The sequence below is a fragment of the Equus przewalskii genome, chromosome 29 (genome assembly GCF_037783145.1).
Source record: "Equus przewalskii isolate Varuska chromosome 29, EquPr2, whole genome shotgun sequence".
Classification (NCBI taxonomy): domain Eukaryota; kingdom Metazoa; phylum Chordata; class Mammalia; order Perissodactyla; family Equidae; genus Equus; species Equus przewalskii.
In genome coordinates this window covers 9,464,682-9,486,465 of record NC_091859.1, presented here as the reverse complement: position 1 = coordinate 9,486,465, position 21,784 = coordinate 9,464,682, and the positions used below count along the sequence as shown (strand labels likewise).

Below are 21,784 nucleotides of genomic sequence, written 5' to 3'. Positions count from 1 at the left end.
GAGATTGACTCATTTTTAGTTATATTTAGAGTCCCTCAAAGGATTTATTTATTTCACCTATTAATTTTGCCACATAAATGCATTCATGCACACTTAAGTTCATTATTCACACCTGAAAAATTTCTTTTGCATCAAGTGATAGATAAGCCATGTTTAACTTAGGCGTCTGTCCAAGTAGGACACTCTTTTTCAATTTATACTCAAAATAGAACATATTCTCAAAAAAAATTTTTTAAATTAAATGACTAGATGGAATAAGAGTGTACATCTGTATGCTGGTTAGAGCCATGACTTCATAATATGCTTTAATCCAACATGTTAGAAACCGTAAATGTCAATGCCTTTTGCATTCATCTTCTGAACTGTACTTGTGCTTTATTTTTCTCAAGACCATGACCATTATGGAAGACATAAAATTTTAGAAATCTGAGAATTGGCTCAACTTATCTAGAATAGCAAGAAATGCTCATGATAGAACTTTTAAAAATATGACAAGTGCATTAACTAAATTGCTAAAATGCTTTTACTCTGAGTCAGTTTCTCTGTTATCTCTCTGATACCATCAGAAATTTCTCTTATTAATATAATTTATATGGCTTTCTATTAAGAAGGAATGTATTATCTCAAAATGTACTTAACGTCATTTTCTTTCATTTTAAATGTACTTGGGAATAACTTTTCACACGAATAGAACTTTTTTGTCATGGTCACAACAGGAGTATGATCAAACAGTGCAATAGGCTGTGTGTTTATTTTCTGTTAATCTAATAGTTCAGCCATTTTACTATCTAATGTCAGTTCATTTCATAAAATTCTAAAACAATTTTTAAAATTATGTTTTATCTTTGGATTCAAGAGGAATGTTAATTTTGTTTGCTAATTTAAAAATATGTTTCATGCTTTACTTTTATTATGGAAGGACATAAGTTACTTCGATGACTTAACGGGAATGTAAAAGAACATGTAAGATCAAATAATTTAGGTGGATTGATTGCTTACAGTGTGCATGGTGTTAGAATAAAGAATTTCAACAGGATGGGGAGGGAGGGCCTTTTACAAATAGAATCAACAATACACACATGTTAATCAGAATTTTTCAGTTTTCAAGAGCCAGAAACTTATCTTAAATTGGCAGGTGGGAAGAACATCTAGTCTCAAACATTGCTCAAATGATAGCATCAAGACTTAGACCCTACCTTTATATCTTCCGGAATCTATATTGCCTTACTTCTCAGGCAGCCTCCTACAACGTTTGAAGCAATTTTTATAAGCTTTAAAGAGCTTGAATGGTGGAGGAGAAGAAGTCGTTTCTGAAAGGGATACAGGATAGGGAAAATTATTACATATAATATATCCACTTCAGAGAAGACAACTTAATAATTTTCTTGGCATACATTCCTTATATTTGCCTTATCATTTGTGGCCCTTAATAAAATATGCATCTAGAAATTTATCACCCACTGAGTTCCTGTTCAAAGGCAGCATCTTCAGAAGGAAACTGTCATCACACCATCCCTTCCTTCTCCCCTGTCCTGCCTTTAATATTTCCTACACGTGCTCATTTTAGCCCCATATTTGTTGTTAAGATTCCATTTTTGAGATACAGGGAATCATGATGTGATTAAATCCTAAGTGAATGTGTAGCAGACATGTTTGTAATGACGTCAAGGTGTTGGCTGTTCCTCTGATCATAGGTATTTAATTTTCTTTTCCTTCAATCTTGACGCAGTTATCTTTCATCGTTGGTTTTTTCTGCGACTATATTTTCGCAGGTTCTTCATTCCTATCCTTTCAACTAGATACAAACAGATAAGAAGTGACCAGGGTCACAAGAAAGAAACTTTTTACCAAAATGCATCTCTTCAATGTAACCCCAAACTCCTATCCAGCAGCCTTTGAGCAGACAGTTCTTGTTTTTTTCATTTGGGGAGATGATTTAAAAATTAAAACAGTTGCAGAACGTTAGAATCCTGAGAAATTTTACTTAAAAACCTGAAATTCTAGCTTTTTTGGAAAAAATCTTATGATTAGTAACCCCGGAACCAAAGGCCTACAAATGATAATTATGGCTGAGCTGTAGTTGTCCTTGTAGGCAGGGCACATGCTCTCCAGTTTGTCACAGCATCACCCATTTCTCAATTTACGATACCTTTGACAATTATAATCACTACTCAGGTGTGATCTTCTGTGGTTACTGATGTGAGGTTAGAAATCGGGCTTTTTAAAAGAATAGCTAATCTCGCCATATCTGTTTAAATATTTTCATCTTCTATGTGTAGTAATAGAGAGGACTACAGATAAAATTTTTGTAGCTCAAGCATTTTTCATAGGATTAATATTCTTGCAAATAATATGTTAAGTTGCAGTTTCAATAAATTTCCTTTTTTGTGTGTTCTGCCTTCACTTCAGCTCCTTAGAGATCAAAACATCTACTTTCCCACCTACAGCCATTTTCTTTTCATATTTGGAGAATAATTAATCTGTTTATATTTTTTCTTTTTATGATTTCACAGAGTTGGAGAGAATAACTAGATTTTTAGACACAGGCTATGGGTATAGCATTACAGCATGCAAGATTGTCTCAAACAAAACAAGACAAATGTAGCTGAGTGCCCTAAGTTTGTAGCTAAACAAAATATTACACTGTGGGACTGGGAAATTCTCCATGCTGTTGAGTAGCATTTTACAATCAACACCTCTCCCCTTTTCAGGATATCGACTCCCTAACAGGAGGGCTGACTGGTTCTAAGGGGGCTGATCCACCGGTAAGTTAGATTCTTCATTAAATTTAACTATTGGCAAATTGAATTATGTACACACCAGATCATCAGAGAGTTGCTTGTATACAATTTGTCTTGTAGGTAACTTTTTGAAATATATAGCTATTGTTTAGCCAATGCAAAAGTGTAAACTTGCTTTGAGGTGTCATTTGGTGTTTTAAAAAGTTTTAATAACTCATAAAATTCATCTCCATGTATTGACTCTTCAAATAAGAATAAACGTACATCAGAATATGTACATACTAAATGTCATGTTAATGGACTATCCCAAAAGTTAAAACCTTTTGGAACTTGAGAGTTACCATTCTAAATGTGAGTGTATGATTTGGGTTACAATATGTTTTCTAGTTACTGAAAAAAATTATTTTATTAGCCCATTTTATCAACAGTATTGATTCTTGATATTGCTGTTTCTTTCCTACATTACTCAGGAAGCTTCTAGAAAATTAGAGAAAATGTTCTTAAGTTTTAAAAGATTGTCGTTTTTAAACAATAAGAAGAGTTTGATAGTCTAGTATTGAAACATTTTAGTCCTTTCTGTGATGTCTTATTTCAGAAAATGATTAAAATAACATTTCTGTGGTTTGATGTTTGAAGTAGAAACAAGAGCTCATGGCGTATGATATAAAGTAATAAGATTCAATTTATTTCAGCAGAGAGTCAATGCGTAAATTTTTATCACTGTTTGCTTTTCACTTGGCACTGTGAGGTTTAATGTGGAACACACAGAACCCAACGTTATCAATTTTTAGCTACGCTTCACCTAGGCATCTAGGTGAAGTACATAATTACATTAAAACACCAGCGAGGTGTTAAAAAGATAACTGTCAATTGTAGGTCCTTCTCTCCTGTCTCATGATGTTGTCTAATCTTCATCAACTTGCTCCTAAACTAGACTAAACAACATACAATATTTTAATTCCTTCTTTTCCTTTTATTTTTATTGTCTGAATTTATTTGAGGAAAAAGGATTGTCTTCAGATAGTTCCTTATATTTAGTCCCTGGACCTATTACATTGCAGCATAAAACAAAATGAAATGTAAGTCAGCCTAGCAAGTACACAGGGACAGGATTTATGGCCAGCCCTATATGAAAGCAGTGTAGGTGACTGCTCATGTGATGTAATTCCACCCTGCTGCCTTGCATAGTGTTTGTACACAGCATTCAACTTTTATTAGAAGAGTAAATCCATTTTCCTCAAAATACTTCCCTCGCCTGTCCACTGATTCCTGAAAGAATTCTACAATTAGAGATCAGTTGGTTTTAAAAGATTTTTACCATGTTCAAAACAAAACATTTCTCTTCTACAAGTGGCAATAAAACTCTTATCCATTATTTATGTGTTAAAATAAAATAGTTTATCATATCCTTTCAAGAAAGCATGTTTCCAAACATGGAGGAGTAAGTGGACATAAAACCTAGTTGTTGAAAGAAACCCCTTGCAGGGGAAAAAATTCACAGAAAGGAAAGATGGTTTCCTGAAGGCAGACTTAATCAACTTCATTCCCGGTTGCTAAAAGTGAAGTATATACAATATATTATATATATTGCATATATAATTTACATATATACATGTGTATATTACATATATATAATGTACATATATATAATTTATAATATTATGAATATAGAGGTTCTCTCTTGGTCATGCCCTACCATGATAATGGGTATTTTGTACGGCTACCTACGTTTTCTGAAGTTCAGTGCTTGTGCTCATTTTTTAACTTTTCTTAGAGTGAAAAACACCATGCAAATTTCAGCATACATAAGAGTTTAGGCAATCTGGGGGATTAAGAGTACACATAAATATAGTGTTTCTATTGTTAAAGAGCTATTAGAGCATATTACCAGGAGCTATGTAACCAAATCATTTTTTTAGTTCTAAAGCTTAATATACAGTAATCTAAGTATGAAGGTGAAATGGTAATAGTATCTAAAGTTACTTCAGTCAGGGGCTGGCCCCGTGGCCGAGTGGTTAAGTTTGTGCGCTCTGCTGCAGGCGGCCCAGTGTTTCGTTGGTTCGAATCCTGGGCGCGGACATGGCACTGCTCATCAGACCACGCTGAGGCAGCGTCCCACATGCCACAACTAGAAGAACCCACAACGAAGAATATACAACTATGTACTGGGGGGCTTTGGGGAGAAAAAGGAAAAAAATAAAATCTTAAAAGAAAAAAAAAATAAAGTTACTTCAGTAATTTAAGAGTAAGATTTTTCCCCAAGTTAGAAAACTGAAAGTCAGATTAAATTACACTTAACCTAAATACATTGAAATTTTATATTATTTTTCTTTTCTCTAAAACGTGTCTTTGTGGGGCTGGTCCAGTGGCATAGTGGTTAAGTTTGCATGCTCTGCTTCAGCAGCCCAGGGTTTGAAGATTTCGATCCTGGGCATGGACCTATACCCTGCTCATCAAGCCATGCTGTGGCTGCATCCCACATATAAAATAGAGGTATCTTGTCACAGTTACTAGCTTCAGGGACAATCTTCCTGAAGTAAAAAGAGGAAGACTGGCAACAGATGTTAGCTCAGGACCAATCTTCCTTGCCCCATCCCCCAAAAAATCTTTCTAATAGATCATCTAAATACTGTTATCCATTTCTAAAGTCGTGTCTTTTATATAAATGTTTATAATGTATTACTAAACCCATTCTATGATGAAATTTTCATTGGTAAGCAACTCAAGCTCCTATAATTTGTACTCATTGAACAGAATATATGGAGTGCTGAGTGAATGATCTCTCACAAGGATGCATAGTTGTGGAGAAATTTCTTTACTAGTATAAGAGAAATCTCAGATACATCCTTAAATGTAAGTGGTATATTTAAAAACTGCAAATTTTCCTGTGAGTAGAAATAAGTATTATTTCTGAAGCATTAGTAAAAAAGTAAATTTTGCATTTTTTCAAATAGCAAGCTTGTATAAAAAGTATCAAATTTGCAAATGTCAGTATAAATAAATTTGCATATGTGGTAAGAGTAAATTAGAAGAACTCCAGCAATATGGCATGTATTAATATTTTTAACAATAACTGTTAAGTAGGTTCTTTTTGAAAATTCAGGTAGTCTCAGTTTTAACGCTAATGAAAGAGAGAATCATTCATTCATGATTTTCATGGGGCAATTCGAGAAATTTTATACTGGTTTTCTTTTGAAAAGAATCTCAAGAAGCATGTTTTTAAATTGAGAAACTGGAAATTAGTTGCTGTGTGAAATAGAACTTGCAGATTTTTCTAAATAACATGGTTATCTTAGAAATAAACTCTTCTATTATTGAGAAAAATATTATCTGTTAAATGTTAGCTTAAAATTGTCTGAAAAATTATATCAGAGATATCTATATTCAGTATGTGTTTTTCATTTGTAAAAACTGGATCACAGATTAACCTCCAGTTTAAAAACATAGCATTTATTTACATATAAAAATAAAGGCAGAGAAAATAGATAATTAAAATCTAAAGGGTAAAATATCATTGAGTTAAATAGTGCTTTTTTAGATACTATTTTGCCATAGTGTTTTAAATTTTAAATATTAGCAATATTCAAGTGTGAAAAACTTGTGAATGGTGGGGTTGGCCCAGTGGCATAGTACTTAAGTTTGCACACTCAGCTTTGGCGGCCTGGGGTTCGCAGGTTTGGATTCCTGGTGTGGACCAACACACTACTTATCAAGCCATGCTGTGGTGGCATCCTACCTACAAAATAGAGGAAGATCAGCTACAGATCTTAGCTTAGGGCCAATCTTCCTCACCAAAAAAACCAACCCTCCCACCCAAAAAAAGCCACAAAATAACCACAAATCATTGTGAATGGTAAGGTATCAGGGGTGCCCCAGGTGATCAAATTGTCAGCCAACATTTAGGAAGGACTGGGTAAAGTCTAAGCAACTCAGCTTCCCACGGCCAGAAGAATTTTGGATGTTGAAGAACTGGAGAACAAAACATGAACACTCTTATACAGCCGCACCTGTATCTGGAGAGCTGTGGACAGGCAGATTGATGTGGTACCTGTAGTGTGAGGGATTACCGTCCCATCTTGAGCTCATGAGCCAGTGACACAGAGGTGCTGGCCAGCCACTCACCTGGAGCCAGGGTTTGTCCTAGACTGCAGGCTAGGGTGAAGTCTCCGGGTGGATTTAGTAGCTCAATTTGGCCACAGAAGTTAAGTTTGGTGATGTAGACCCAAGTCGACTAACACACACAATGAAGGGAGTTTCCCTTTGTAATTCGGTTTAAGAAATGTTCTGATTATTAACTAGCTATTTACTTTCTTATCATTTCCGATTTTTTTTAAGGATCAATACACACAAAATCTAATAACAAGCAATGTGGGCCAAATCCTAGACTACATGAAATAATTCCTGAACCTATTTCACTGTCACGTGCATTGATCAAATGTGGAAGTCTCATGATATTTCGGTGTGATAATGGGTGTTTGAATTAAGTCCACCTCATCATCTCATCCAGAACCTACAGCAAGAATGCTGCTGGGGCTATTCTGGTCCTTCCTTGTCTTTCTATTTGTTATCGTGGAGTAATAAGATCCATAAATTTAATTCTTCTAGAACTTAGTATGTTTAACCGTTCTGTTTCCTTTATCCAAACGCTAATGGTTCTCTTTATTTCTAAAGTGTGGTGAATAAATGAAGACCCATCTAATCCATATCCTTGGCCTTGATATGCACGTTGTCCTGAACATCCTCCAGCTCTATTAATTTTTTCCCCAGTGAGGAATCAGAATTGTACATTCCATATTTTTGTACTTTCTGTTCTCGTTTTAATGGTCTTCCTGATGGTTCTTAACAATTTAGGTAAACACTCCACAGAATTTAAAACAAGTTCAATTTCCTGTGGGTGCTGTTTGGACTGGGTTATATATTTTTCAAATTGTAAATGGTCTCAAATGTAAAAGTCTCCAAAACTGATTTTAATTTGATTATTTAAAAAATGCCAATGTTCTACTTACTTCCTTCAAAAGATAAGGGAATAAAATATGTGAATCTGAATTGTGATCTAATTTAATTTCTTTCAATCTGAACATTATATTACTATTTTACTTACTTTAATTCTCCCTTTGGATTATTCAGAATTCAGTGTATATTTGAGTGTATATTATGTGCTAGACATTTGCATAGGTTTTGGAGAAACAGTGAAAGACAATACCATTTCTCATTTCAGAATCTTATAATATAGTGGAGTGGCCAGGTTGGTAAAAACCATCTGTAATATAATGTAAGCACAGCATGAGATGAAAGTAAGTAAGAAGATCACATAATCCAATTGGTGGGAATGAAATGGGGCTGGAGAATCAAGGAAAGTAAGTAGAAGGAAATAATACCTAATTTGATAATTGTAGGATGAGTTGAAGTTTGCCAACTGAGGAATGTGGGGCATGCATTTTTACAGAGGAAACAGCATCTGCGTATGTCACAAAATGAGAAAATAACTTAGTGTGGCTGGAGTATGAAATAAGCTGGAGAGTGGGAAGTAGTGGTGAGATAGAAAGCAGCAAGTTAAGCCAGGGCAAGATCATGAGAAATTTCATGGAAGGAATTTATCCTCTATACTAAGTACCATGAGGAACCACTCAAGTCTTTAAACAGGATATCACTTATCAGCTCTCTCCTGTAGAAACATTTTCTTAGCTCTGGTTGGAGAGTGATTTAGAGAAAAGGCTAAAGCAAGGAGACCAGTGAAAAGGATCTTATATTCAATCAAAAGAGAGATAATGAGGGGCCAGCCTGGTGGCACAGCGGTTAAGTTCGCACATTCCTCTTCAGTGGCTCAGGGTTCCCGGGTTTGGATCCTGGGTGCAGACCTGCTCACCACTTGTCAAGCCATGCTGTGGCAGGCATCCCATATACAAAGTAGAGGAAGATGGGCACGGATGTTAGCTCAGGGCCAGTCTTCCTCAGCAAAAATAGGAGGATTGGCAGCAGATATTAGCTCAGGGCTTATCTTCCAAAAAAAAAAAAGTTTCTTAAAAAAGGAGATATGATGAAAATGATAATGGTGACTTTTTGTTTTTTCTTGTCTACCCTATTGTATCATAAAGCTAATTGAGGGCAATATCTCAGGAGAAAGTCAACATCTTATTTTGAGTGAAGCACTAAATGATTAATATGAGCCTATAGAGTGACAGTGAGAATGGGGAAGAATGGGCTGATTCGTGAGATATTAAAGACAGTGAAACACTAGAGTAGGTGGTTGTTTGGAGAGAGGAGAATGAGACTTGTTGAGAAGTCAGGGCTGACTTTTGAACTTTCTGGTTTGGCAATTGAGCGGATGAAGGTACCATACATAAAGACAAAAATCCCCCAAGGTGGAGCATTTGTGGAGCGAAGATGATGAGTTCAGGTTGGAGACGTTAAATTTGACTGACAGAGTTGGGAATACATGTAGGATTTTGGAATTTAAAGGTGAGATCTCATTTATAACCCTTGATTTGAACATGTAGACTAGTTAATTGAAGCTATTGGAGTTAATGAAATCATCCCCCCAAAATGTATTCTGAGTGAGAAGATAAGAGAGTTCAGAATAAAGCCCTGAAGAAGAAACACATTTAAGATCAGAGGAAAGGGAAAGATCTGAGGAAGAATATGCCTAAAAAAGACAAAACAGAAATGGGTACAAGGAAGGAATACCAGGAAGGTGTGGAACCATAAATGCCAAGGTCAAGAGAGCGTGGTGCAAAGGGTTTGTAGCAGTTTCATGATGTTGAGAGTTAAAGAACAGAGTGCTCACTGAAATTTAGCAACGAGATAAAGGGTAATCTAGATAAGAATAATTTTAGTGAAGTAGCTCAGGTAGAATCAAGTTTCAGTGGCCTGAAAGATTAAATGGAAGATAAGAATTGGGTGTAGTGGGTAAACAATTTAAAAGAACTCGATTATGAAGGAAGTGTGAAGGGATAATAGCCAATATAGGATATGAGGTTGTGAGACCATTATTTTAAGAGAGAAAATTTGAGTGTGTTGAAACATATGGAAAGCACATAGAGAGGGAGGAAAATTTACTGAGGAAAGAGAAGTAAATTGATAGAGCACTAGATGAGGCAGAAAAGAATGGACTCCAGGAATGTTATATAGAAAGAGCAATGTGTCTTCAAATATGAAATGAGGATAGAAAGAAAGGATGGAAGCTGACGCAAACGTATTTATAGGTGGAGGTCTTTTGAAATTGACACAGTTTCTATTTAATGGCTTCTATTTTCCCCATGAAGTAAAAAGGAGCTAATTAGCTGACAGTGGCAGAGGAGATGATTGGATAAGATATTTCAGGAATATGGAGAAGAGTTATCTAGCCATTATGGATTGTGGAAGAACTATGTAAACCATAGATGGGTTAGTGGAAAGTGTTAGGGCTCTACTTGTGGTTATAGGCATTGAATTTGTAGTGGTTATAAATGACTGAAAGGTGTATTTTCTTTTTCCTCCAACAGTGCTCTGTAGCTCAAGTGTGGGAGGGGAGAATACCTACAGCCATTTTGATTTCAGGTTATTGTTATGCCACACCATTGATATGGAAGGCCAATGGGGCAAGATAACTGAGAGTATTAGTAAGAATGTCATGAAGTCTAAGTTGAATATGAATTGCAGTGAAGATAGGAAGAGACTGATGAAGCAGAGGATTCAAGGGTGACAATAAATTTTAAAAACAGGTGTAGTGGGTGTAGGAAGAAGGGTAGAAGATTATAGTGAGAGAGTAGGATGCTTGATTTAAGCATTTCAGGATGAAAACATTTCCAGGTGCTAATAAGATCCAGGTGGCAGTGGTGGAAACCAGCAAAGTACAGAGGGAATGATACTCATTGGAACTGATGACGTCAAGGAATTGAGGCCAGTGTTGGATGGATCATTTATGTGGTCCCTGCAATCTTTCTTACCTACCTTCATTCCCTTGATAATCCCAACCTATTTGACACCTTAAGTGCCATCTAGACACTGATAACTGAATAATTTACATCTCTAGACTGGATCACTCCCTGAACTTCAGACTTGTGTATCCAACAAAATATTTGGCATATCGACTTATATATCCACTACAAATTTAAAGTGTAACAAGTTAAAAACTGAGCTTCTGATCTTCTCTGTCACTCTCCACAAATTTTCCCTATATTGGTTAGCAGCTATTTCATGCTACTGTTTCTAAAAGTCAAAACCTTAGAGGCATCCTGTAGGTTCTATCTTCGTAATTGATCCAGAATCCAACCAATTCCTCACTACCCCTCCAAAACTACCACCCTGATCAAAGCCACCATCCTTTCTCACATGGCCATCCTCAGTGAACCTAGTAGGATACATTTATTAAAATGTAAGTCCAATCACACCATATCTTCTCAGACAAGGGAAACAATAGAAAGAATAAACAAATGGGACTTCATCAGACTAAAGAGCTTCTTCACGGCAAAGGAAAACAGGATTGAAACAAAAAAACAACCCACTAACTGGGAAAAAATATTTGCAAGTCATACATCCAACAAAGGGTTAATATCCATAATATATAAAGAACTCACACAACTCACCAACAAAAAATCAAACAAACTGATCAAAAAATGGGCAGGAGACGTGAACAGACATTTCTCCAAAGATATATGGGTGGCCAATAGACACATGAAAAGATGTTCATCATCGCTGATCATCAGGGAAATGCAAATCAAAACTACACTAAGATATCACCTTACACCCATTAGAATGACAAAAATAACCAAAACAAATAGTAACAAACGTTGGAGAAGTTGTGGAGAAAAAGGAACCCTCATACACTGCTGGTGGGAATGCAAACCGGTGCAGCCACTATGGAAAACAGTATGGAGATTCCTCAAAAAATTAAAAATAGAATTACCATATGATCCAACTATCCAACTACTGGGTATCTATCCAAAGAGCTTGAAGTCAGCAATTCCAAAAGTCCCATGCACCCAAATGTTCATTGCAGCATTATTTACAATAACCAAGACGTGGAAGCAACCTAAGTACCCATCAACTGATGATTGGATAAAGAAGATATGGTGTGTGTATATGTATATATATACATATACACACAATGGAATACTACTCAGCTGTAAAAAAGAACAAGATCGTCCCATTTGCAATAACAACGATGGATCTTGAGGGAATTATGTTAAGTGAAATAAGCCAGATAGAGAAGGACAATCTCTGTATGACGCTACTCATATGAGGAATTTAAAAATGTAGACAAAGAGAACAGATTAGTGGCTACCACGGGAAAAGTGGGGTGGGGGGTGGGCACAAAGGGTGAGGGGGTGCACCTACAACACTACTGAAAAACAATAATGTACAACTGAAATTTCACAAGGTGGTTTTATTTAATCAGTTACCACACACAGATTGCTTCAAATAGTGCCTGGTACGTGCATGTTCCCTGTTAATGCCCACCCTTGTAATTGTTATACAAATGAAAGTCTTTGTTAAATAACGTAGGATCATTGCAAAGAACTGGCTTAGATTGTATGTTATATTTTCGCAGGAAAAGGAAGATCAATAGTCTATGTAAATTATTTTTAAATCAGCCCAAACCCAGTCATTCAGTGAACCACAAAGGATGTGTCCTCCTTAGGAGGTGGGTGGATGCCAGTAGATAGGGGATAGGAAAAAAGGAGTCAACTTCATTGTAATTAATTAATTCATTTATAATTAATATTTTCAACCTGTCAGAATAGGTGCTTAAATATTGGTAGCATGAATATGTAACCAAAATAATAAAAGATAGTTCGTGTGCAGGAATTTTATCATGAGAGAAACGTGATGATTAGCATACTTGATACCAAGATTTCCATGTTAGGTAATTTCCACTCATTAAAGCATTACTGATTACAGCTATTTAAGCCTCTATATTTCAGCACAGTCAAAAACCTTAAATTAGAGGGCACACTATAATGTGATTTCCTATATTTAAAAGTTTAAATTATGTTAAATACGAAAGGGAAGAAAGAGAGGAATTATGGGCTAACACCTGAAAGTTGGGTTTGGAGTAACACTTACTGTGGGAGGTGTTGCTGAGATCTTTCAGCACATTGTTGCACTGATGATTAATGTGATAAGAAACATTTTAGAAATGATTTCTCCAGTATAGGTCAAGGTATTTGAGAAGCTCAGAGCGTTGAAACAAATCCTCCTTGGAGAGAGAGTCTTACTTCTTACTTACTGTTAATTTCTAAAAAGGTACTTGAAAAATTTTGGAGGGAAGACCAATATGTTAGTGAAAAAGGACATGATAAGTAAAATAAATTAGGAACTTACATTAGTGCAAAGATACTTTTTTTGGTAATAATAATGATAATAAAACATTGAAATAAATATTAATATATTCTGTTTTCTGATCATATAAAGTTAAATAAGAATTATTTTAATTTACCTATCTTTGCTCCCCAAAATACCTATCATAACTTTGTCCAAAATAGTAATATAATTTCAACCAAAGACATTGTACATATTTGCATTTTTGTCCTTTGGTTCCTACCTTCCTTTCTATTTCTATTTATTTTTATTGTATTTAAATTTGTTTATTTGTAAATATGTATGTGTTTATATGTATAAATATATATAAAACATATAACAGATATATGAGCATATATTTATATGTATTTCCTCCTACAAAAAAATAGGACATATTTTTCAGTCTCTCGACTTCTTGACTAAACAAGAAGCTTGTATCTAGTTAGCTTGTTCTTATCTAACACAATGAAGTAGAACTATTTTTATTCTTCATCAAAGATACTTATAATTGGAGGATGTTTATTTGAAAAGATGGAGAAATACAGCTTTACACATATAATTGCTCATTAAAATGTGAAAAATATAAAGTAAAAATAAAGGTTTATTTAGAAAGTGTATTTGTAATGCCTATTGTGTGCTTGGTACTATTCTAGGCACTTTAGAAAAAATAAAAGATATCAACTGAGTCCTGTTGATTTTTGCACTCTAACTGGTTAGCAATTGTTTCTTTGTAAAACATGATTAACAAGTGTTAAAAAAAGTATATAGATATGGGGCTGGCCCCGTGGCCGAGTGGTTAAGTTCGCGCACTCCGCAGCAGGCGGCCTGGTGTTTCGTTAGTTCGAATCCTGGGCGCGGACATGGCACTGCTCATCGGACCACGCTGAGGCGGCGTCCCACATGCCACAACTAGAAGAACCCACAACGAAGAATACACAACTATGTACCGGGGGGCTTTGGGGAGAAAAAGGAAAAAATAAAATCTTAAAAAAAAAAAAGTATATAGATAAAATAATTACTTTTATGTTGTATGGAGATAATCGTGGTAAGTGTGTTTTGGGGATTTGGTTTTTATTTTTCTGGGTTTTTGAAGTCTTGTTTTGAGAGGTGAATGTTGAACCAGGTCTTGAAGAGCTAACTTGCATTAAATTAAAACCTTTATTCTGGATGGAAGGAAATCAAGGGTCTTTCCCTGGCATCCAAACCGGCTGCTGCAACTTGTTTACTGTCCCTCAGTTTAAATTTAATTGCCTAAGTTATTTAGAATATAAAATTACAACTGGCTTTTAGATATCTTTTTCAAAAGTATGTATGGGTTATGGTTTTCTAGGAAGCCCCAGATTCCCTCCACGTGCCTGTGTAGCTAAACAGCTAAACACCTGTTCAGCCTCAATGAGATTAGGCTACTGGCCAATGCTTGCCTGGCCATTCCTGAAAGCAGTCATGATTGCACCCCACTTGCCTTTTAAGAAGAGAGGTCTGATGGGCAACTACAGCATAGCCTGAGGCCACAGGACTTGCAGAGATTCAGGGCTGCTGCTGTTGCTTTTGCAGGGATCTCAGTGAGGTGATGCTCCATCTCCTTTGGCAAGATGAGAAAGGAGCTAGTTTTCTGACGATTTGCCCCTTTTCCACTATTAGTGTTCATCAAAGCTTGGCTGCGTAAGAAACAGCAAATTTCTTTGGCTTGAGTTCCTCTACTTTCCTTCATTGGGCCTCCAGAGGGGGCAGGGGTCAATACCTAGGCTTGCTCACCCTCGAGTCCAAGCCCAGGAACTTGTGTCTGTGTGAAGGAACACTTATCTGGAAGGAGAACAACTTGCTATAACTAGATAATCTGTTTCAAATGCACACAGAAAGAGAAACATGAATCAGCAAAATGTGAATGCTTGAAATTGCGTGCATATCCTTTTTTTCACCTAACGTTGATTATAATCACAACAGGCACTTTAAAATGGAATCTGATTATATATTCATAATAAGTTAAAGTTGAGATTCAGCAGAATTCTTACTTTTAGTTAAAATCTATGTTGATTCAAGAACACCACATAATAGGAATATGCCTAAAGATTTTATGATAGGCTGTCAAATTATTTTTCAAAAATATATTTGAAGCTACTGAAGTATATTTAATTATCAGTATTCTAGGAAAAGCAGAAACATTAAAATATTAAAAAATTAACTTTGATTAAAAGAGTTCACCAAGGTCCTGTGAAAGTTGCTGAAATATCTTGTGGCTACATAACAAATTCTTCAGATTTTCTCATATTTTTCTCATAGAAACCATTTATATATATATATATATATATTTTTTAAAGATTTTATTTTTTCCTTTTTCTCCCCAAAGCCCCCCAGTACATAGTTGTATACTCTTCGTTGTGGGTCCTTCTAGTTGTGGCATGTGGGACGCTGCCTCAGTGTGGTTTTGATGAGCAGTGTCATGTCCGCGCCCAGGATTCGAACCAACTAAACACTGGGCCGCCTGCAGCGGAGCGCGCGAACTTAACTGCTCGGCCACGGGGCCAGCCCCTATATATATTTTTTTAAGATTTTATTTTTTTTCCTTTTTCTCCCCAAAGCCTCCCAGTACATAGTTGTATATTTCTCGTTGTGGGTCCTTCTAGTTGTGGCATGTGGGACGCTGCCTCAGCGTGGTCTGATGAGCAGTGCCATGTCCACGCCCAGGATTCGAACCAACGAAACACTGGGCCGCCTGCAGCGGAGCGCACGAACTTAACCACTCGGCCACGGGGCCAGCCCCAAAACCATTTATATTTTTATTGAAGTACAGTGGGAAGTTTTGTGGAAAGTTCTAGTTATTTTCTCTACTTTTCCTTTCCTTTATCACAGATTAAAATGGGTAATCCTCATGAATGACTATTCTTCTTCTACAGACATCTCTCTCTGTGAAAAATTTTAAAAAATCTTTCTGGTATGCCTATCCAGAAACACTGAATTTCACTTTGTTTACATCACCATTCTTTAAAATGCCAAGAATTTGACTAAAATTTGACATTACAACCAACATCACTATTCTAACTTTTAAATAAAGGTATATAAATAATTGCATTAAATGTAAGTGGAAAAAAATGGTCAATTCGAGGTAAAGATTGTCTGAATGAATTTTTAAGAACTATGGGTTGTTTACAAAAAGATATTTTAAATATGAGATTAAAGAAAGACTGAAGCTAAAATTATAGAAAAGATATACCATATAATGCTAACTAAAAAAAATGCCTATGCAGCTACAAAATAGCAGTAAGTATAGTTTTTTAGAAAAAAAAATTACTAAATATAAAAAGAGAAATACTTCAATAAGAAAATTGGTATATCAGGAAGATATTAAATTTTTATGCACCTAATAGCATACACTTAAAATATAGAAAACAAAAATTAACAGAAATAAAAGGAGAATTAAAAAAGCGCTAAACCATGGTGGAACATTTTAATAATTCTCTCTGTACCTGACTGAAGAAGAAGATAAAATCTATAAAGATAATGATCAGTTGAACAATGTGAAAAACAAAGCTTGAGCTAGTGATATATAGAGAACCCTGCACTTTATTTCTCAAAATTGACCAAATATGGGTCATACAGGAAGAGTCAACAGATTTCAAAGAATTGAAATCCTGCAAAATGTTTTTCTATAAAAGCAGAATTCAGGTAAAAATTAATACAAAAATGAAATTTAAAAAATGATAAATAGAAAGTACTGAAGTTTTCAAAAAGTATAACATATACTTCTAATTAACTCATTGGTCAGAGAAGAATTCAAAATGAAAATTAAAAACCTTTTAATTCAATGATTTTTTTTTAAAGATTGGCACCTGAGCTAACACCAGTTGCCACTCTTCTTTTTTTTTTCTTCTTCTTCTTCTTCTCCCCAAATCCCCCAAGTACCTAGTTGTATATTCTAGTTGTAGGTCCTTCTGGCTCTGCTATGTGGGACGATGCCTTAGCATGGCTTGGTGAATGGTGCTAGGTCCCACCCAGGATCGGAACCGGTGAAACCCTGGGCCACTGAAACAGAGTGTGTGAACTTAACCACTCGGCCATGGGACTGGCTCCTAATTCAATGATATTGAATACTACATGTTGAAACCTGTAAGGGGCAGTTAAAATTCCACTTAGAGAGAAATTTATAACATTTGTATATATTAGAAAAAATAATGATCTAAGCATTCATCTCAAGAAGCTAGGGAAAAAAAGAGCAAATAAAACCTAAAGTATATAGAAAGAAAGCTAATAGCATAAGTTAGAGTAGAAGTATTTAATACAGACTATAAACAAAACTAAAAGTTAATTTGTTAAAAAAAATTAACACTGATAACTCTCTGATGGGTTGGTAAAATAAGTGAGATGGTGCCAATAAATTAAATATAGTAAGATGATATTTTGAACACAATTTATGCTGATGAATTTTAAGTTGTAGTTGAAATGGAAAAATTACTAGCAAAACACACCTTAGCCAAATTGACACAAGAAATAAAAAATGAAAATAATACTTTACATGAAAGAAATGGAATCTTCATTTAAGAATCTTCTCACAAAGAAAATTCCAGGACCAGACGGCTTCACCAGTGAGGCCTACAATCATTTAAGGAAGGAATTACGCCGACTATTAAAAGCTCTAAAAGACAATTAAAAAGAAGAAGCACCTCCCAAGGTGTTTTACGAGGTGTGTTAGTTTTCAAGTGCTGTGTAACAAATTACCACAACCTTAGAGGCTTAAAGCAACACACATTATCTTAGTTTCTGTAGTCAGGACTTTGGGAAAAGCTGAGCTGGGTCTTCTGCTCAGGGTTTAACTGGCTTTGACCCAGGTGTAGGATAGGCTGTGTTTTGATCTGGAGCTTGGGGTCCACTTCCAAGCTCATGTAATTGTTGGTATATATGCCTCTACACACATACGTGTGTGTGGTATACATATATACACATACATATGTAATGATGAGAATGACATCCCATTACTTTTGCATATTCTATTTAGTTAAAAGTAAATCACAGGTCCTGCCCATGCTCAAAGGATGGCAATTATGAAAGGGATGAACATGGGGCCACCTTAGGGTCTGTCTGCCACAAGAGGCCAGGAAAATCTTGAAACAAAATGTGAAAAATTAACTTAAAATCTTAGCTAATTAAATGAAGCAATACTTACACATATGACATCAGGATTTAGTTGGATTTGTTCCAGAAATACGCCATTATTTTAACTTATACAATTCAGTGAATGTAATTCACCACATTAAATAGTAGGGGAAAAAAATAATACACAAATACCAATAAAATGATGATAAAAAATTTAGCATTTATGTATAAGGATGGTTTTATATCATATGATCTAATATCATTATATATTAATGTTATAATGATTTATTTTTCATGATAAAATTTTAACATTCAAGGAATAGATGTGAACTTCCTTATTAATTACTCTGTCATTATTTTATTCAAATATTTATTCAGCAAATAATATTTGCCAGGAACTCAACTGTTTTCCCTGTCCACGTGCACTCATGAGGATTTCTCCCTTAAAATATTGTCAGTTCTCCATATGCATTCACTATATAGAGATTATACTTATTAACGTACTTACACATCAGAATTACAAAGTACAGTACACTTATCAAAATGTATAACTGAATTTATTTCTATTTAGTAAGTTATTTTCTCCCACTCTTCCTTCTTTATTTTATTCTTTTTTATTTAACTAAACATAGTAGTTCTTTCAAATCTTTGCATATTTAACAGCTGGAGTTGTGTTCAATTTTCAACACAAAAATGAATTCCAAAATTCATTTAGTGTGATTACTCCTTTTGATGACTAGATGACATAAACATTTTTTGGCCAACTATACTAAATTAATGAAGTGAAAATCTTCAAGGAAATGTAACTTTCACCCTAGTTTGATTTTTTAAAATGTGGAAACAAGATAGATTATTATAAGTAAATTGTGTATTATATTATACTTCTCAGATACTTGGGGGTATGAAAATTTTTGTAAATATGAATGTATTTGTACATATTTAAAATTGTTGTGGATGAAAGTACAAAAATGGTGTTACACTCATGTAGACAGATAACCAGCACCAGAATGAAGATTTAAAAAGTAATATTCTTTTTGTTTTGCTTCTCTGTGAAGAATTTTAATTCTATCACTAAATCGCCAAAATACATCCACTATTAGCAATAATTAGGTAGGGGTTTATATTAGTATGCTTTTAAAATATTGATAAATGTCTGGAATTTGTTACTTGCAATTATGTTTTATCTACTTTATGTTTGTTAATATTTGAACTTAGTATCTTTCAGCCTAAAAAAGAATTTCCAGTATAAAATAGCCTTTATCCCTTATTGTTTTTAGAGGACGTAACCAGAATTAAGATACAGTTGGTATCATATGCTAAGACTCCCTTCCTTCCTGCCTTCCTTCCTTCCTTTCTCCTTTAAAGTTCTAGTTGTAGATCAGTTTCCTTGGGGGCATTAATCAACTCTTCAGATTGGATTATATAGCAGTCTTAATTTGCTTATCTAAACTGGATGACATTGGACACCATAAGAAACACAGGAAGAATGCCATCTTCTAGCCCTTAAGAAATGTAATTCTGAAATCATCAAGACATTAACTTAAGTTCACATCTTTTAATGCTATTCAAAGAATTTTAAATATTTATTTGGACATGAAGGTATTTCATTTTCAAGATATTATAGTAAGAAAGATTGCTGCAAATACTCCAAAGGAAATTTCATTTATATTAATGTTTAAGATGTGCCAAGAATTTAAATGTAATTCCAAAGTGTAAGAATGAACATGTAGGTTTTGCTAAAGTGTGTGAAGGTTTCCTCTTGGTATCACATCACTCAGGGTATCCACAGACACACGTCTAACTCTCGTCATCTCCTGTCAAGCTAGGGTTTAATAGGAATGACTGAGAAGGCTACTTTCTTTTCCCTTTTTAAAATGTCATTTCCTTTGGCAAGCTAGTCTTTTTGGAAGCCAAAAAAATAGTTCTTTTTTGGTGACCCTATCAGAGGATCCTGTAATCCTTACACTGAGATTAACATTTCAGATTAACATCCCATTAATAAATTAATGGAAAATTTGTATTTAATTTTTTAGGAACTTAGATTTTTTTCTCAATGGCTCATATAATATCAAGGGTTATTGCTCTGCGTCTTCCCTTTGCCTTTCCATTATTTTCTTATGTTTTATCTTTGATACCTGTTTAGATTTACAGATGTTTCTGCTCATTTTCTTTTCTGCCTATCTTGTACTTTTCATTTTTGAGGTGACTTTGTAATTCTTCTCCATTTTTTAAATACTCTACTTGTTTAGCTGTTTCTTGCCATGACGAACTTAAATTAAGAAGTGTTCTGTGTTCTTAACTGATCACACAATGTGTGTGTGTGCACACACACCGACACATTACTATATTTATATGTTTTCTTTTATATTTATATATGTATAGTTAGTGTATATATATATGTGTCATATGCTGCATATAAGATATGCCACTGAAATTATACATGTTTGGCTAGTGTCATGAAGGAAACAATAGGGGACTATTATAAAGAATGGAAGACAAGGTCAAGGAAGGTCTCTTTGAAGAAGTGACTTTACTTTTTTTGAGGAAGACTGGCCCCGAGCTAACATCTGTGCCCATCTTCCTCCACTTTATATGTGGGACACCTGCCAGCCACAGCATGGCTTGACTATCAGTGCATAGGTCTGCACCTGGGGTCCAAATCAGTGAACCCGGGCCACCAAAGCGGAACGTGCGAACTTAAACTCTGCGCCACTGGGCCGGCCCTATGAAGTGACTCTAAGAAGATGACCCATGGGAAGAGTAGATGACAAATGATCTGGCCAGATGTAATAACATGAGGAGTGTAGTGGGTTAAATAGTGTCCCCCCCAAAATTCATGTCTACCTGGAGCCTTGGAAAGTGATCTTATTTGGAAAACAGTCTTTATAGATGCAATTAGTTTAGGATCTTGAGATGAACTCATCCTGGATTTAAGGTAGGCTCTCAATCCAATGACTTAGTGTCCTTATAAGAAGATAAGAGGACACAGGGAGAGACACAGAAGAGAACATCATGTGAAAATGTAGACAGAAATTGGCATCATGCACCTCGATGCCAAAGAATGGCAAGGATTGCCAACAAACACCAGAAGGCAGGAGAGAGGCATGGAACAGATTCTCCCTCAGAGTTTCCAGAGAAGAACAAATTGCCCGAAAACTTGATTTCAGACTTCTGGCATTCAGAGCTATGAGAGAAAAATCATGTTTGTTTTTGAGGAAGATTAACTCTGAGCTAACATCTGCTGACAATCCTCCTCTTTTTTGCTGAGGAAGACTGGCTCTGAGCTAACATCTGTACCCATCTTCCTCTACTTCATATGTGGGACGCCTGCCACAGCATGGCTTGACAAGCAGTGGGTAGGTCCACACCCGGGATCTGAATGAGCAAACCCTGGGCTGCAGAAGTGGAATGTGCAAACCTAACCACTGCACCAATGGCCAGTCCCAATCCTGTTGTTTTAAGCTACCAAATTTGTGGTAACTTATTACAGGACCCTTAGGAAACTAAAACAAGGAACAAAGGAATTAAACGTGACTAAAGTTTAGTGAGCTAAGGGCAAAGTGGTATTAAGCTTGATTGGAATAAGAGGCAATAGCCAGATAACGTTGGATCTTATAGGAGTTTGAATTTTATTGCAAGTGCTATGAGAAGTTATAGTAGAGTGTTATGTGAGGAGA

At 35.3% G+C, this 21,784-nt stretch overlaps 1 protein-coding gene across 35 annotated transcripts in view; it reads left to right on the top strand.

Annotated features, from left to right (window-relative positions):
* The window catches only part of PPFIA2 (PTPRF interacting protein alpha 2), a 454,616-nt gene that overhangs the window by 74,299 nt on the left and 358,533 nt on the right, over positions 1-21,784 (top strand). For 34 of the 35 annotated variants that reach the window (XM_070599410.1, XM_070599421.1, XM_070599415.1 and 31 more), the window contains one exon: positions 2,712-2,765. The exons of the other annotated variant lie outside the window; for it this stretch is intronic. In XM_070599410.1, the coding sequence (XP_070455511.1) occupies positions 2,712-2,765 (54 nt within the window). The remainder of the gene's footprint in view (positions 1-2,711; positions 2,766-21,784) is intronic. 35 annotated transcript variants of the gene reach the window in all.